Source organism: Dipodomys spectabilis, unplaced genomic scaffold (assembly GCF_019054845.1).
Source record: "Dipodomys spectabilis isolate Male_0828 unplaced genomic scaffold, ASM1905484v1 ptg000071l, whole genome shotgun sequence".
NCBI classification, from domain to species: Eukaryota; Metazoa; Chordata; class Mammalia; order Rodentia; family Heteromyidae; genus Dipodomys; species Dipodomys spectabilis.
Window position 1 is genome coordinate 2288992 of NW_024870748.1, and position 19252 is coordinate 2308243.

Sequence of the window (19252 nt, forward strand, 5' to 3'; positions counted from 1 at the left end):
ACAGATATAGATTCAAGCTTATGAACAAGTGAGTCATCAAAGTAAAAACTGGAATTTAAATCTCTTAATGCCTAGTTCTGATATTCTCAAATTCTAAGTGGACTTAATTCTATACTATAGAAATAATCCAAGCTACTACAAAATAATTCATAAGTATGTCTTTCATAACATGATTTTCACATTATCTAAGGGTGGTAATAAAAGAAAAAAACAAGCCATATCATTTTGGGGTGCATATGCATTAGATTGTAGATATGTGATATAGTTGACTTTACATTTGGACACAAGATTTATACATCCCATAAAATTGATAAAGGAAGGGAGCTACTTAATTTTCTAGTGTGTACAAAAGAACAGAAAGAATTTAAGATGTGCAAATGCTTTCTAGTCAGGCACTTTGCAAAGAACCTAATTCATCCTAATGCAACACTCTACACTAAGAATTGACTAGTTAAAATTTTATCCTTTCATCATGTCTTTCTATACCAAGAGTCACGAGTGTTTTGACCAGAAAGGACCCTTAAACATCACCGAGGTTTCTTTAATGTAAACATTGTAACCACTGAAACTCCTGAGTCTGACCAACCAAAGAGAACCCTGAAACTTCTCTTCGGAGCAGGGAATACAAAGGATAAGTAGTGGAGTACTTATGGTTAATGGGAATTGAAAGAAGTAGGGTGTATAAATCCTCTTTGTTTTTATTGGAGATTCTCTTACACTTCACATGGTACTTTATTACAAAAAAAAGCTACATTTTTTCCTCATTTGAAAATACAGATTTGTTCAGATTAAAAAAATTACAGCTTCTAACTTTTGTTCAAGTTATATGTGATCCAAGAGTCCTTCATCATTTCAATCTCAGCTTGTTACCTCTGGCTTTGCTAGGAGTTCTTACTAGCTAATAATTACAGTATTCTGAAGTATTGCTTAATTGTCCTATTAAGTGCTAGAATTTTAATTGAAACATCTAATTTAGATTATACACCAAAATTATGTGCCACACTGGTTTAATGAACAAGGAGAAATTAATAGCTGTTCCTCACTTGCTTTGACTTTTAGTGACAAGTAACTGTTATGTTTTCCCTAACATTCTTTTTCCAATTGGAATGCATAGAAAAATATCAATGTAAGTTATTTTGCTTTCTTACAATTTATAATTGTAAGAATTATAATTTATAACTCAGGCCCACTTTTTAAAGAAAGCTTCCTGTTTTAGCTACATACTTTTCTTATTTTTGGCTTTTTTGATCTGCATGTTCAAATGCCTTTTAAAAAAATGTAACCACTTCAGAGTGCAAATGGCCAAGACTTTCTTAAGAAAATCTTAAACACATTACAGTGACCCTCCATGTCAGAAACATGTTCATTTGTTCATTCAACAATGTTGTGTGTGTATCTATCTTCAGGGCTTTAGGAATGTGTATACATACAGTAAATCAATTGCCATCTTCACTAGTTCGGATGCTGTTATTATTTCAGTCACATGAACTTTGTGTTACATATCTGGAGAGTGGTTTTATTAGCATTTTATTTAATATAAAAGGTTAATGTAATAACAATATTTAATAGATACGTATTTTATAAAGATAACTATTTTAATGAATTTTTTTCTCTCTCATTAGGTTCTTGGAGTGTCAATGTTTTAATACCAGTACACAATTAAATCTGTGGTGAAGTCGTTTTCTAAGTGGAAGAAGAAATTTTAAAGTAAAGTGTGAAATACAATGAAATCCTGTACAGATTTTTCTCTAAGGAGAATATGAAATGCTTATGCTTACCAAGATCAGATGAATTGAGAGGCAGTTTTGTTTGCCTGAAAAAGTAAAGGACAAGTAAACAATTTGATGATAAGCTACAGTTTTTCTTAGAAAGTAAATATTTTATTTATGCGCTGTTAGTTGGCTTTGAAATCAATTTATTTCATGCTTTTTTACAAAACATAACAATCTGAAGAGGCATTTGGTACAGATAAGAAATCTCTCATTTATTTACTGGTTGTATTAAGTAATGATGTCCTCTGCTGGATTTCTGTTTACATCCAAGAATCAGAAGTTAAGGATGGTTTATTCCCTGACACTGAAATTGTAGGATAGAATTGTTTTTAGCATTCTAAATTTAAATGCTTAAAACACCAATCAAAACTTTGTTTTAAATATTGTAATTGTGGAGAAAAGTTAAACTTATAAGCAGAACTTTTACAATTTTTTCATCTAAAATGTATTTTAAGATATTTTTAAAATCCAAGAGCTTCTCTATACTTTTCAGAAATATCCAGATGCAGTGAACTGCCAGAAGGTAACCAGTCTCAAACATATGCTTATCCCATTATCAACCCTGAAAGTTTGCTTGTCCTTTAAGATAAAAATGTAATGTTGTGATATTCCTTCAAGTAGTGCCACTGTATTTTGTCTCCAAATAAAAGAAGCTTATTGTAGTATGTTTGCAGAAAAATTCTAAACAAAAATTATACAGCTTATTAGAGTGTGGGAATAGGGATCTAAATTTTAAATAAAATTATATATATATATAAATTGGTGCTGATTTTATAATTGCGCAGTTTGTTTAGTTTTTTCTTACTTTTAAATTCCAACTTAAAATTATGAGGTTTCAGAAATATATTGAAAGTTTAACAATGTTTAAAAATAGAAAAGCATGAATGTTCATGCTTTAAAATGATTTTTAAATTTGTATTTTATATTGTTTTATCTATCTGTCTTTGCAAGCAGTCTTCAGGTTAAAGATACTTCTAACAGGTTACAGTACATTTCCTCTGTATGTAAATTAGATGGGATAATAGAATTCATAACCCATAATATTCTTTGAAAGCTAAGCTTTAAACTTCATTATGTCCTTTCACAAATTGAATTAGTTTAAAACAGAAAGTGGCTACTTGCCATTTTGACATCAAACTCATTTTGCGAGGCTTAGGCAGCTAGACATCGTTTAAAACAAAATATTAACTTATATTACATGTGTATCTTTTGTCAGTCGTCTCTCAGTTCTTGAGGTATATTATTTTAATCATTCCATGCCTTAATATGCTTGCAATATAACAATATATTCAGATGAGTGAAACCAAAAGGCTTCCAGATTTTAGAATCAGAAAATCAACAAGCATTGGGCTGTGGTAGCCAAAAACCATAGATTAGCTAAAAGATCAGGATAAAATACAATTATTATATTAAATCCTGGTTAATAACAAATGAAACCAGACTTGTCTAACAGATTTTCCATCAACAAATATTGTTATGTGCAAAAGTATTGCATATGTTGTTTGACACACCACTGCATTTACTAGAACTGCTGAGAGGACTGTATATATGATTTCAAACCTAAGTTGATTTTTTTTTCTCACTCTTGAAAGGAGTACTTCTTTGTGAAAGCAGTTCTTACAGCTTTGTTTTCAACCAGCTAAAAATGTTTTATATATTACTCTAACCTGTTGTCCTCCACATTCTATTGTCCTAATTGTACTGTTTTCTGATTTGTATTTATGTCTTGAGACAGTAACTTTTTGAATAAAAATAAACCTACAGTATGTTGTATGTTTTATCTCTTGTAATCAAAGGGGGAGGATGGCTCTAAATGACTTACAAATTATATCACATATTTGAATGTTTTTTGAGTGGAAATGTTTATAGAAAACATCACCATTTCATATTTTAGTAAATCATATGTATTTTTAAATGAGATTTAAATCTCTAAATATGAGTAATCCCACAAGCCATTGAAGCTACTTGATAATAAGGATATAACATGCATAATTGCATAAAGATAAAATGGCATATTATTCATTGTGCCATGGTGCATCTTTAAGGAATCCAGCTGGCTACTGAATTGAGTGGTGTGAATAAACATTGTTCTTAATATGTTACCCAGCTGCCTTCTCTGAAGAAAGTATAAATTAAGTCTGTGTTCTGAGACTTCCAGTAGTTAATGGTTTTTAAAGCTTTGGATCCAAGAAGAAAGTAGGATAATATAAGAGAGACATATACAGTATTATGCCACAAAAGGAACTTGAGGGTTCACGTGAATGGGTACCAGTTTAGATGGAACCAGATAAGTACACAGCCTTTGATTATGAGAAAACTAGGTGACAAAGTTCACTAAATTAAAGTCAATGTTTTTTAAATGGGTGGTGATAATGGGGGTTTGAGTCCAGAGCCACATGCTTACTAGACAAAGGCTCTACCACTCATCTCTATTTACATTGTTTACTTTTAAGGTAGGGTCTCTCATTTCTGTTCCTAGGCAAACCTTAGACTGTTAACCTCACTGTCACACGTAGCTAGGAACACAGGTATGTGTCACAATGACCACTCTGTTTCTGAGATTAGGTTTTGTTAACGTGTTTTTGTTGTTGTTGTTGTTTTTTTTTTTTTTTTTGGTTTTGTTTTGCCTAGGCTGGTTTATGAGCTATCTTTGAGACCCTCACAACTGAGATTATAGTGTGTCACTGTGCCCTGCCTAACACTCCTTTATGATTCTTTGTGTGCTTGATCTTTTACTAGCTCCTGAACACACAAAGGCCATGAAAATGGACTTTACTTTTAAGTTGCTTATAGTTTTCAGTGATTGAGATAATTAGCTACAACACTAAAAATCTGAATTATGTGTTGAGCACAGAGCAGGAGCACTAACAGTGAATATATTCAGAAAGTCTTGAAGTTGTGTAAAACTGACAAAAATTGAATTTTTCTGTTGTCAATCATCTTTTCCCCCTAAGCCATTGTTGGTGAGAGCAAGCAGGCTGTCTTTGGAGCAAGTGGAGTGGACTATTAAACAGCACAGTGATGATAAAAAAAAAACGGAATTTTTCCCAACATTTTCTTATGAAAAAAATCCATGTGTACAAGGTGAAGGAGTTTTACAGTAAAATATATTACTTTGTACCTAAGAGTTTAGTGATTAACAGTTTTTTCTTTTCGTATAATCTTGTACAGTAATTATATAAACTATATATTTGTTATTTTGACAAATAATTGAAGCTATTTAGCCCAGTCCTTCTCAAAGATATTGAACACTGTCTGTCATCAATGCAGAAAGTTTATATTCTCTATCCTATTTGTGCTGCTTCCATCCTTCCTGAGTAGGCAAAAGCTATTGTTTCTTTTCATCATAAACTTGGCTGTTCTAGAACCTTGTATAAGTGGAATCATGCTGTATTTATTTTTTGTGTATAAAATCATGTTAATAGCAGAATGTTTCTGAGATTTATCTACATTGTGTATATAAACAGTTACTTCCTTTTATCCCTAGTAGTATTTTGTTTAAAGATATATTACAGTTAATTTTGCTATTAGGAATAGAATAAATCCATCACTTAGATTGCATCTTAAAAACTGCATCATGGGCCATGTGAAATGGGAATGGGGATGACCAAGGTTGAGAGTTTCAGGCAAAGGCAACAATATAAATGACCATCTGGAATGTAAGCTTAGGCTTGGGTGGGGCAAGAATGAAAGAATAGATATAGGCTTTCAAAATGAGTCAGTACAATTGGTTACTTCAGTATCTTGTGGGTATTTTATTCTTAAAAGTATTTGAGGATATAATTATTTGTGTTTATATAGTGTCAACAATATATATTTGTGGTGATCAAAGACAATTGTCATTTCCTTAAACATCGTTCATTTCTTTGAGGGGGTGCTTAGAATGCCAGAAAGAATGAAACTATGCTACTCACAGGAAAATGAATGGACTAGAGAAGACCAAGTTCAGCAAAATAAACTAGATTCTTTTAAAGAAGGAAGGATCGGGTGCTTGTTACTTAAGCCTGTAATCCTTGCTACTCAGGAGGCTGAGATCTGAGGATTGCAGTTTTAAATCCAGTCCAGGCAGTAAAGTCCATTAGACTTATCTCCAATTAAACATAAAGGCAGGAGTGGGGGCTGGGAAGGTGGCTCAGTGGTAGAGTGCTTGCCTTGCATGCATAAGGCCCAGGGTTCAATTCCTCAGCACCACATAAGCAGAAAAAGCTGGAAGTGGCACTGTGGCTCAAGTTGTAGATCACTCACCTTGAGCTGAAGAGCTGAGGGACAGTACCCAGAGTTCAGGCCCCATGACCAACCAAAAATATAAGAGGCAGAAGTGGAGCTGTGGCTCAAGTGGTAGATTGCTAGCTTTGAGCAAAAAGCTCAGGAATAGCGCCAAGGTTCTGAGGTCCAACCCCAAGACTGGCACTCCCTCAAAAATAAAAATAAAAAAGGAAGGGAAAAAGAGGACATAGAAAAATAGGGGGTACATATAGTAAAAGTTCATTCCACACATGTAATGAAATCCAGTGAAATTTTACAAATAATGCTAAAAAGATGATACCATCTCCACAAATGCTGTAAATTTCTGAAAGGAGATTCTTAAATTGATGTTAATTTGGGATTGATAATTTAAACAAAATGAAGGCTAGATTAGCTACTATAAATTTAAAGTGTTTGCTGACAAAATTGCATATATCATGTGCAAATGATGTTTTGAAACATACATTGTAGAATGGCTAAATTAAACTCAGCATGTTTTACCTTGCATATGTATTTTGTGGTAAAAAAAAATCTAATTTTCAGTAATACATTGTTATTAGATTTATTCCCATGTTGTGTAATGTATCTCTTAACACTTACTCTAATTGAAATTTTATATTCTTTAGTCACTTCCCCCAAACCCCTGATACCTTGAGCCTCAGATGATTGCCACTCTACTCAGCTTCTCTGAGTTTGATTTTTTAAAAATTCTACAAGTAAGTGAAATTGTGATATTTTCTCTCTACAATTGGCTAATTTCAGTTAGCAACATGTCCTGGTTCTTTCTGCTTCAAATAGCAGAAATTTTATTTTCTAATGGTAAATAATAATCCATTGGTTATATATGTCAGTTTTGTCTTCATCATTTCTTGATGGATACCAGTTGATTCCATGTTTTGGCTATTATGAATAATGTTACAGTGAACACAAGAGAAAATGTACCTTTTTAATATCTAATAATGATTTCCTTTGGATATATACCCAGGAATGGGATTGCTGAGTCATAATAGTGATTCTATTTTTATGATATTTTAATATGTGGGAATTTCGTTGTTATATTTCCATACACTCATACAATACACTTAGAACAAATTGACAGTTACTGTATTCCCATTGCTTCCCTTTCCCTTTTCAAACAGCATTTGATGGAGTTTAATTATGCTGTGTGTGTGGAGAGAGAGAGATGTGTGTGTGTGTGCGTGTATATAAACATACATATGTGTGTATAGACATCTATAATGTCTTTTGATCCTGTTCACTATCTCCTGCTTTTCCTCTTTGCCTTCCTACTGATCAGCTTCTAGATAGTCTAATTTTTACACCCATGTCCCCAAATCATCAAAACCACCATAATCACTTTGGGACTAACATTGCAAATGACTGAAAACATGTCATAGTTGCCTTTTGAATTTAGCTTATCTTGTTCAACATTATGATATTCAGTTTTGTTTCCTGCAAGTGGCAATTTCATTTTTGTCTATGGATGTGCACACGATGTCTATGTGTGCGCACACGTGTGTATGCATACATAGTATAAGTGTATACACACACACACACACACATGCCGTTCCTTGGTTGTTGTACACCTTGCCTGATTTCAATTTGGCTGTTGTGAAAAGACCCGCAGTAAACACGGGCCTTCAGTTATCCTCCTTGTATATTGATTTCCTCCTTGTATATTGATTTAGATCTCCATTGGATATATGTCAAGTGTGGTATGGCAGGATCTTAAGATAGTTTAATTTTTTGAGGAACCTCCTTGTATTTCCAAGATGGTTGTAACATGGTAGTTGTCCCCAACACTGCAAGGATTCCTTATGTCCACCTTGTCACCAGGCAATGAATTTGTCATTTTAATAATAGCCACACTAACAGTTGTGTGTGATATCTTGTGGCTTTGGTTTGCATTTCCTTGACAATTCATGATATTGAGCACTGTTTCATAATACTTGTTGGCCATTTATTTGTCATTTGCAAAATTTCTATTGAGGTCCTTTGCACATTTTTCAGTCACATTGCTTTTCTGCTAGTTTATGAACTGTCAATATGTTTACCCTTTACCAGATGTGTGGGTTACAAGTACTTTCTCCAACAGATTGTCTTTGGTTTAACCCCATTTGTATGTTTTCACTTTAAAAAAGTTGCTAGCATGTATGTTTCACATAAATATGGGACATGCCCAGGAATGAGTAGTTCTCACATATGTTTTGAGTTCCATTTTGTTGTTTCTTCCACAAAGAACTGTGCTCTTTTAGAGAAGAAAAGACAACATAAAAGGCAAGTTGGGGGAAGGAAAGTAATGAGACAAAAAGGATTTAGTAGAACTGTAGTAACAGGTTCTCCTGGTCCTGTGTCTATGCTGGTGGGGTAGTTAACCTTCCTTTGCCTTGGCTGACAGCAGGTGAGCAGCTACCTTGTTTTCTTTTGTGATTTTATGTTCTGCTTTGATGCCAATGGAGGGAGGGAAAATTCTTCTCAGTTTGAAGAACCCATGGATTCTGGGGAGGCACGTTCTCTCCCAGCTTCATCAAAACCCAGCCACACCAACCGTATGTCCTCTGCAATAAGATTTTATTGTTTTTGGTCAGTCGTGGGGCTTGAACTCTGGGCCTGGGCACTGTCTCTCAGCTCTTCAGCTCAAGGCAAGTGCTCTACCACTTGAGTCACAGCGCCACTTCCAGTTTTCTGGTGGTTTATTGGAGATAAGACTTTCCTGCATGAGCTGGCTTTGAACCTTGATCCTCAGATCTCAGCCTCCTGAGTAGCTAGGATTACAGGCGTGAGCTACTGGTGCCCAGCTTAAGAATTTTTTTGTTGTTGGTTGTGGGGCTTGAACTCAGGACCTGGGCACTGTCCCTGAGCTCTTTTGCTCAAGGCTAGCGCTCTACCACTTTGACCCACAGCTCCACTTCTGGCTTTTCTGGTGGTTAATTGGAGGTAAGGACTTTCCTGCCTAGGAACGATAATCCTCAGCTCTCAGCCTCCTGAGTAGCTAGGATTACATGTGTGAGCCACCACAAACTGGCTTAAGAATTTTAAGTGGTCTTGTGGCAGTAGTTTCCAGATCAGGGACTCTTTAATAAGGTTAAAGCTTCTTGAAAAGGAACAAGCGGGGCTGGGAATGTGGCTTGGTAGAGTGCTTGCCTATCATGTATGAAGACCTGTGTTTGATTTCTCAGTACCACATAAGCAGGAAAAGCCGGAATTGGTACTGTGGCTCAAGTGGTAGAGCAAAAGAAGTTCAGGGACAGTGCCCAGGCCCTGAGTTCAAGTCCCAGAACTGGCAAAAATAAATACATAAACAAATAGAAAAGAAACAAGCAACCTTAAGGGTGGTTTTATTCTGTAAGTATTAAGTTTTATTCCCAAGTTGTCAATGACAATTACAAATGACTGTCCTGTGTGGCCTAAATGCATAGTTCACAGTAATGTTTTCAATGTTAACATTGAAATACTTAACGAAGTAGAAACTGAGGCAAAGAGCAGTTGTTTACCAAAGTCCACATAGGTAGTAAGTGGTAGAGCCAGGTTTTGAGCTCAAATAGTCTACCTCCCAAGTGCATGTTTAACTCAGATGCTGATGATGTTTTTTGAGTTCTGCTGGCCATTTGCAAATAGACTGCTCAGACATGTCAAGGAGCTTTCCCCCTATGTTCTTTTTTTTTTTTTAAAAAAAAATATTATTTATTGTTATTTTAAAGGTGCTCCACTTTTTCACCCTTTTTTCCTTGAGTTCTGTGCCCTTTCCCCCACAAAGAGATACACATGAATAAACCATACACAAAGATATAATCATCAAGAAATAAAAAGTTTGTTAAGAAAGATCTCGTTTCCATATTTTGAAGTTTGTTTCACTATAATGTCGTCCCTTGCCATTTCACAGCTAGCTTATTGTGGTTTCTCTGTATAGCAGGCTTAAAAAAGGAAAAAATGTAAATAGTGATCCGTCACCTATTGCAAGAGTATGTTTCACAGATCCCTGCAATAGCTGAAACTATGTGAAGTAGTGCCTTTGTGTTTCTCTCTTGAGAGTACCCTCCTTTGGTCTCACTGTGTCTATGCAAATAAACATTGCTTAGACATGTCAAAGAGCTTTCCTGCTGTTCTTTTTTATTTTTTGCAGTTTTGTAATTTCTGGTCTTAACATTTAAATTGTTAGTCCATGCTGTTTGTTTGTTTTAAATACGGTCTGACGCCTTGTATTCATATGCTGTTTTGGAGAATGGGAACTTCTTTGTACAACTACTTAAAGATAATAATAAAAATGTTTTAAAAAAATACAGTCTGAAATAAGGATCTAATTATATGCTGCATGTCATTACCCAGTCCTCTAAACAATTATGGAAGAGACTGCCATTTCTTCATTGTGTGATGTTGGCAGTCAGTTGAGCATAAGTTTGTATTTGTTGCTGGGTTATCTGTCCTATCGCTCTATATTATTATTCCTCTATCACTATTTTGATTAATATAGTTTTGTGGTATATTTTGAAGTTAAGCAGTGTGATGTCTTCACTTTCATTATTTGCTCAAGATGGTTTTTGCTACTTTAAGTGAAAGTTTTATTATTTTTCTAAATGTGCTTTATGTTTAAATTTTTATTAATATTTTAGTAATCACAAATATACACATTTTTATGATATATTTTGTTCTATAATACCACATGCAATGGTTTCTTGTACATACATAGGTATTAAACTTAGTGAAAATTGGTTGGAGTTATATGAGAATTTTCTGCACTATCATAATTTTTTGTAAGACTGAAAATATTCCAAAATTTAAAAGAATTAAACAACGTCTAAAGTTAAAGAAGGCCTGAATTTGAAAGACAAAGGCTAGTGTGTTTTTTTTTTTTTCTTGTTGTCAGTCATGGGGCTTGAACTCTGGGCCTGGGCACTGTCCTTGAACTCTTCAGCTCAAGGTGAGTGCCCTACCACTTGAGTCACAGCCACTTCCGGTTTTCTGGTAGTTAATAGGGGATTAGAGTCTCAGGGACTTTCTTGCCCAGGCTGGCTTTGAACCTTGATCTTCAGATATCAGCTTCCTGAGTAGCTAGAATTACAGGCATGAGCCACTGGCTCATGGCTGCTAGTGAGTTCTTGGGGGACCGTTGCTCTAAGTGCAAGACAGAGCCAATAGAGAAGGTCAGATGGGAAATATAAGGATTGCTCCAAATATGGACAAGAAAGTAATGTGATGGAATACAGTAGGATGAAAACAAATAGATGTACAGAATCACTTCAAGATACTTGTTGTAAATTTGAGGAAAATAACAGTGATATGTATAGTACAATGAAATAGCAACAGTCTTGACTTGTTCTTTAATACAGCTTGTCCTTTAGTATTTAACCAATGTTCAATTAACTTGACATTTGTTACCTTCGTTAAAGTTATAAGAAGCCAGAAATGTATTTTCTCTTCTCTTGAGATATGGATTGTGATTAAACCATACTTTTAACTAAGGTCACTATTTTGTAATCTTTCTTGATATGTTACCTAGTTTCTAATTTTTATTAAATTAAAACAGCTTCAAAACTGAACAAGTGGGGCTTGTATCCAAATAAATGGCTTCTGCACAGGAACAAAAACAATCAAAAAGTAAAAAGACAACAGATAAAATAGAAGATATTTGTAAACTGCATGTATTATAAAGAATTCCATTATTGGAATGTTTGTGTTGCTTCCCCACCCCCCAAATCATATTGAAACCTAACCATGGATGTAATGGTATGAAAAATTGAGGCATTTTAGGAGTCATGAAGACAGATTTTAATGAATGACATTAGTAGTATTACAAAAATGCTCAAAAGGATCTTGTTTGCCCCTGTGAGAATACCTAGAAAGTGCCATCTATGAATCATAAGCCCTTATGAAACATTTTCCAGTCTGTAGATGCCTAAGGTTTCTGTTGTTTATAAATCATCCAGTATAAAGCATTTTTATTTTGAGTCAGGACAGATTAAGACAAGGGGCTATTATCCAAAAACCACATGTATGGGGATCCAGCTTGACGCAAGTGCAGCCCCTTTGAGTTGTGACTGACATTATTTCCCTGGAATTACTCTTGCCTGTGTATAAATAAAATGATTGCAATAAGATGCAAACCTTGTCATTGAAACCTGGTACCAGGAATGTGCCTGATTTTTGATCAAATCATATCAGCTCTACCCCATTTAATGTGATGTTGGCTATAGATTTGTACACATAGCCTTTGTTATATTGATTGATGTACATTCCTTCAGTTCCTAGTTTTTGCATACCTTTTGGTATAAAAAGATACTATATTTTTCAAAGGGTTTTTGGCATCAATTGAGATGATTGTGTTGTCTGTGTTCTTGATCCTGTTAATGTGCTGTATTGCATGTATTAATTTTTTACATATGTTGGACCATCCTTGAATCCCTTGGATGAAACAACCTTCATTATGATGTATAATCTTTTTAAATGTGTTTTTTAATTCAGTTTGCAAGAATTTTATGGGGAATGTTTGTGTCTACTTTCAATAACAAAATTGTTTTAATTCTCTTTATTGTATGTCCTTGTCCAGTTTGGAATTGAACATAATACTCTATTTAATGAGTTTGGTAAGATTGCCACCCTTTATGTTTTATAGAAAAGTTTGAGAGGTATTGATATTTGTTCTGATTTGAAAATCTGATAGAATCCAGAAGTGAGTCCTCTAGGTACTGGGTTTTCTACGTTGGGAGACAATTCTTAAAAAAAAAATAGAAATACAAATAGCAAGTTCAATATCTTTCATGATAAAGAAAAGGCAAACCAAAATGACATTAAGATTCCATTGCACCCTAATTTTTTGGATATCATTAAGAAAACAACAACAACAAATACTGATGTGTGTAAAACATAAGGAATCCTTATATATTCTTGGTAGAAATATGTTAATGTAGACACTATGGAAATTATTATGGAGGTTCCTCAATAACTAAAGAGAGAACTATCAAGTGAATCTGTTATATCATCTTGAATATTTACCTGAAGAAATAGGAACAAGAACAAACACACAATAAAGACACCTGCACACCTATGTTTACTGTAGTACCATTCACAATAGCTAAGCTATGAATTCAGGCTAGGTGTTCATCAACAGAACAGTGTGTAAAAAAAATATAGTACACATTATTATTCAACCATAAAGAAGAACAAACTTGCCAGGCACTGGTGGCTTGCCTATAGTCCTACAAAGGCGGCTAAGGGAAGGGGTAACTGCTTGAAAAGAAATGTACTCATTACCTTACTTATGCAACTAACCCCTCTGTACATCACCTTTACAATAAAATTAAGTTTAAAAAAAAGAAGGTCAAGATCTAAGGATCACGGTTCAATGCCAGCCCAAGCAGAAAAGTCCATGAGACTTTTATATCCAATTAACCAGTAAAAAGCCAGAAGTAAAGCTGGCTTCAGTGGTAGAGCCTTGAGTGTAAAAGACAGAAAAGAGCAGGCATCCCTGAATTCAAGCCCCAGTACTGGCACACACATTGCACCATTTATGGGAAAATGGATGGAAATGTTGATCATCATGTTAAGTGACATAAGCCAGACTCAGAAAGATAAATTCTATATATTTCTCCTCATGTTTATAATCTAGATTAAAAGAAAACATGAAAGGAGGACTATTTGAGTGGGAGGTGATAGAAATACATCATATGCATGGGTGAGAAAGTAATAACAAAATTCATTTAAAGAAAATTTTAAAGAAAATTAAGAAAATGAGCCGAGTACTGGTAGCTCACACCTGTAATCCTAGCTACTCAGGAGGCTAAGATCTGGGGATCATGGTTCAAAGCCAGCTGGGCAGGAAAGTCCATGAGACTCATCTCCAATAAACCACCAGAAAACCAGAAGTGGTGCTGTGTCTCAAGTGGTAGAGCGCTAGCCTTGAGCTGAAGAGGTGAGGGACAGTGCCCAGGCCCAAAGTTCAAGCCCCACGACTGACAAAAATAAAAATTAAGAAAATGAGGTATTGCATAAGAATGGATAAAAATAATAGGAGTGAAGATAAAGTACATTATATGTACATCTAAAGATATTAGATTGATGCCCGTCACTTTTTATGATTAATGTTAATCAATGAAAATTTTATAAATTAAGTTTGCACAGATTATAACATCTCTAAAAAGTCATAAGCCCAGATTCATCAATATAATACATTTATAACAGCGTTTGCACTGTGTATATGTATGTACTTACATACATGTCAACGTATTTTTTTGTGTGATAGTTCTCAGGCTTGAACTCAGGGCCTGGGTGCTATCCCTGAGGTTTTTTTTGCTCTCTACCACTTGAGATACAGCTCCACTTCTGGCTTTTTTGGTGCTTAAATGGAGATAAGTCTCTCATAGACTTTTGTACCTGGGTTGGCTATGAATTACAGTCCTCATATCTCACCCTCTCAGAAGCTAGGGTTATGGGCATGATCCACTGGCACCTCTCCTGTCAGTGCATTTTTTTTTGTCAGTTGTAGGGCTTGAACTCTGGACCTGGGCTCTGTCCCTGAGCATTTCAGCTCAAGGCAAGTGCTCTACTACTTAGAGTCACAGTGCTACTTCTGGCTTTTTGATAGTTAATTGGAGATAAGAGCCTCATGGACTTCCCTGCCCAGGCTGTGTTTGAACTGCGATTCTCAGACCTCAGCCTCCTGAGTAGCTAGGATTATAGAGATGAGCCACAGGTGCCCAGCTGTCAGTGCATTTTTAAAGAACTGAAAGGAAGCATAGAAAGTAATAAGAGATATCTCTAAGAAGAGAAATAGAAATTGGAAAGGAATGATGATTATCTCATTTTACTGTGTCATTTCAACTTTTGAAACAGTGAATTCATTTGGCTAAAAAACTTGCCTAATTTAACCAATATGCTCAAGAAAGGTATTTATTTTATTTTTTTTGTCAGTTGTGGGCCTGAACTCTAGGCCTGGGCACTGTCCCTGAGCTCTTCAGCTCAACGCTAGTGCTCTACCACTTAAGCCATAGCACCAGTTCTGGCTTTTTCTGCTTATGTAGTGCTGAGGAATCGAACCCAGAGCCTCATGCATGCAAGGCAAGCGCTCTACCACTGAGCCAACTTCCCAGCCCCATCAAGAAAGGTTTTTAAACAACAAAATGATAACATATGTAGAGGATACCAGAACCTGAGCAAATTTGTGGATCAGAACTATAAGAGATAGTATTTGTCCAAGCTGATATAGTGAACAGAGTTAACAGTATAATGCAGGTTTCCTTAGTATCATAGGAAAACTGGATTCTAAAACCAGAGGGACAACTTGAGATGCCAATGGGAATAATTACTGTATCTAAAACTGTGTAAAGGGTCAGTTGTTGCTCATCCAGTCCACCATCTCAGTGAAATATAAAGAAAAAAGGCCAGAGGATTGTAATGAGATTCTGACATATCAGGTACAAGTATTCAGGAGAAAACTGTGGTAGCTTTTCTCTTCTTTGAGACTTCCCATTGCTAGTATCTGCCACTTAGAGTTACCCAATAAGTTATCTGACAATTAGAAAAAGAAATAAAATATTTTATCAGTATCTATGGAGACATTGTCTTAAAAAGAGTACCATGCCATAGTTAATGCTTAGATGAAGAAGTAGTAACAAGCTGTCTTTCTTGGCAAGATGTGCTCGTTACTGTTTTACATGGCAAAGCTAGGAAAGGGCTAATAGAAATCCAACTCAGGGTAATTGAAATTAAAAGGCAATTTATCAGGGTGTTTTTTTCCTCTGGTAATGGGTGGATGTTTATTTTCTAGCCCTTCAGAACAAAATATATCTGATTTATACTGTTTATTTTTTAAGTATTTAATGACATTTATTTACACATTTATCCATTCATTCTTTCTTTCTTTCATTGTTCTGTTACTGGGGCTTGACCTCCAGGCTCACGTGGGTATTTCATTCAAGGATGGTGCTCCACAACTTGAGCCACAATTCCACTTCTGGCTTTTTGCTAGTTAGTTGGAGATAAAGAGTCTCAGAGATTTTTTTCTGCCCATGCTGGCTTCTGACCTCCATTCTCAGATCTCAACCTATTGAATTCCTAGGGTTACAGGCATGAGACACCAGTGTTCAACTTTCAATGATAGTTTAATCATCAACTCAAACAACTTCTGTTTGACCCATTGAAACAATGAGATGTACAAGACGCTATGTCAAAAACTTTGCAATTTAGAGTAGGGGGATATAGTTGTGAAGATGGGAAGAAGGAATGGTAGGGGGAAAACAAAGGGGGAGGCAACAATGCTTGATAAGAAATGTACTCATTATTGGATGTATGACTCAAGTGTTAGATGCCAGCAGTGGATGAAAGTGTTAGATACCAAGTTCAAGTTCTAATTTTGGACCAAAAAAAAGTGACATTGGCTGGTACCAGTGACCCACACCTATAACCCTAGCTACTCAGGATGTTGAGATATGAGAACCATGATTTGAAGACATCTTGGATGGACCAATCCAAGAGAATCTTTATTTCTAATTAACCAGCAAAAAAACAAGAAAAATTTTTTAAAAAAGAAATGTACTCATTACCTTGCTCATGTGATTGTAACCCCTCTGTATAGTATTTTCACAATAAAAAACATATTTAAAAAAAAGGAAGCATCACTAGTAATTTTCAGGCATATTTCTGTTTTGAAAATGCACTTCATAATTTAATATCTCCCTAGTTATTAGGAATATGCAGTCAGTTTTGTCACTTTTTTAAGTAAAATTTGTTTATTTCTATTATATAAATACTTGAATCATGGCTGCTGAAAGCCCCTAGTGGGGCTGTGTTAGTCAGATGTCTATCACTGTGACAAAAGGCATAAAATAATCAACTTAAAATGAAGAAAAGTTCATTTTGGTTTATGAGTTCAAAATTTCACTCCAGGGGCTGGGATGGTGGCTCAGTGGTAGAGCGCTTGCCTTGCAAAATTTCACTCCAGTGGTCCAATTTACTTCATATTCTCTAGGAAACAAAGAGATATAGAAAAGGATCAAGGTCCCAAGACTCACTGCAAAGGCACAGCCCCAATGACTAGAAAACCTCCTACTGGAACCTATCTCTTAAAGATTCCACCACCTCCCAGGAGCACCATTTTGGCCACAAGCTTTTAACACATTGATCCTTGGTGGGTGGGGAGGCATTCCAAATCCAAACTATGACATCATCTGATTTACAAAATTATTGAAAGAGTAACAATAAGCTCTCATGGCAAAAAGTGAATGAATGAGAGGGAATGTGGTAGCTAACTTTTTGTTACTATGATAAATAACTGAGAAATGATTTCTACATATGTGTTTAGGAAAGTTTCCTTTGTCACACAGTTTCAGAGGCTTCAGATGATGGTCACGAGTTGCATTGCTATGAACCTGAGGTGAGGCTGAACATCACGGAAGGGAGCATGTAGTGGGGCATAGCAGTTCCCATCATGGTGGACAGAAGAGAGAGGAAGAGAGGGAGAAAGAGGAACATTTCTTTCCAGGAAATTTCCCCAGTGATCTACTTTCTCCAACTTGGTTTCATCTTTTACTTTCTACCCTGTCTCAACAATACTATCAGGTTTTTGAATCCAGCAGTACAGCACTTAATCCATTAATAAGGTCAGAGCTCTCAGGATCCAATCACCTCCTAATGTCTAGATCCATCTTCTAAGGACCAAGCTTTCAGTGAATAGGATTTTGGTTTTTGGGGAAACCTCATATCCATCTCATAATAGGGAGGCAGAAGATCAGCAACTATGGAGAATTAGAGCATCTCCATAGCAAGAAATTCAATGGGGATGCAAATGTAGCTCAGTGCTGCAAACAAACCACAAACAAACAAAACCATTGAGCCAACAATGTTGTCAGGTCACTACCACACTAGCTTCTCTGTGCAGATTTCTCTACTTCTGCCACCATGTGCCATAGACTTAGTTCTGGAAGGGCAAAGTCACTGATTCGCCTCATTATCTACAAACTGAGTAATGGTGCATGCCATTTACTGTAGCTGTATCTCAAAATACCCTTAGTAACTGACTTGCAAGGTCCTATAATGCAGAAAACAAGTTTATAACAAAACATTGGATGATACCTGAATTGAGTATAGCTTCCTTCCTTCCCTCCCTCCCTCCCTCTCTCCCTCCCTTTCTTTTTTCTTTCCTTCCTTCCCTCCTTCCCTCTTTTCCTCCCTCCTTCCCTCCCTCCTTCCTTCCTTTCTTCCTTTCCCACCTACTTTCCTTTCTTATTTCTTTCTCTTTTAAAGTCATTTCCTCTGAAAGATACACATATATAAATATAAGAAAATAGTGCAATGAATACACATTCTCTATAACCATCAACAAGTAACCAGCCTTATATTCCCATTCATTTTAATAAAGAATTAATGCAACCCAAGCAAGGTTGTAAGAAAGATTAGGACTGTTACTTGGAAGTGGAATAACCTGATAAGATACTAATAGTTATAAGTTTGAGAGTAAGTATGAGTTACATGCTTGGTATAGGTTATCTCAATATATCTTTACAATAACCTTGCTAGAATGGCATTATTATCTCAGTTTTTCAGATAAGCAGGCAAGTAAAAAAATTAGACTTGCCTAAAACAAGAGTGAATGGAAAGAATCAGGATTTCAATTTGAATGAATATAACTTGGGTTGTAACCAAAGCATTAACAGTGGCTCCTCTAGAGAGTGGAATTATGCATTTTAATTTTCTTGATTTTGCTTAGTTTTTCTGAGTTCTGTGGAAGTGGAATTAACAGCCCTGATCAGTATATGAATGCAGATATGCTGGTGGGAGCTATGATGTTTCTCTTTTCACTGATTTGCTGCTAGTGCATCCCTTTGAGGCAACTTCAAGAAACCTTCCATTTAAATAGCTTTCTGGAATATTGGGGGGGGTGGGGAAGGAGGGTTGGTGAAGCTCTAGGTAGAAGTGAGCCCAGTGATCATCATGAAGCTATTGCTACCCTGTTACTAAATATGCTTTGACTTTGCTAGACTGTATCTGGATAATCACACTATCTCAGGCAAAAAGTAATCTGCTCTGTTTCATCTGGACCAACCTATATGCACCATTGCTAGCATTATTTTGACAAGAAGCTAACATGGATGGCAATTTGTATAGAACCCATGTGAATGGATCAATTTTTTAAACATCCACTCTGTGCTATGTCTTATGGTATGCTTCTTCCCCTAGGTGACTCAAGTCACAGAACATTGAGCACAGGTATAGCTGAAGGAACAAGAAAATGTTGTTTAGTTTAG

The 19252-nt window shown here is 35.6% G+C and overlaps 1 protein-coding gene across 6 annotated transcripts in view; it reads left to right on the forward strand.

The window, feature by feature from the left end:
* Stag2 (stromal antigen 2) overlaps positions 1-3538 on the forward strand; it is a 128904-nt gene extending 125366 nt beyond the window's left edge. For all 6 annotated transcript variants that reach the window (XM_042682463.1, XM_042682458.1, XM_042682465.1 and 3 more), the window contains one exon: positions 1623-3538. In XM_042682463.1, coding sequence (XP_042538397.1) covers positions 1623-1646 — 24 coding nt within the window. In that variant the 3' untranslated portion in view covers positions 1647-3538. The remainder of the gene's footprint in view (positions 1-1622) is intronic.
* Positions 3539-19252: the final 15714 nt, after the last annotated feature.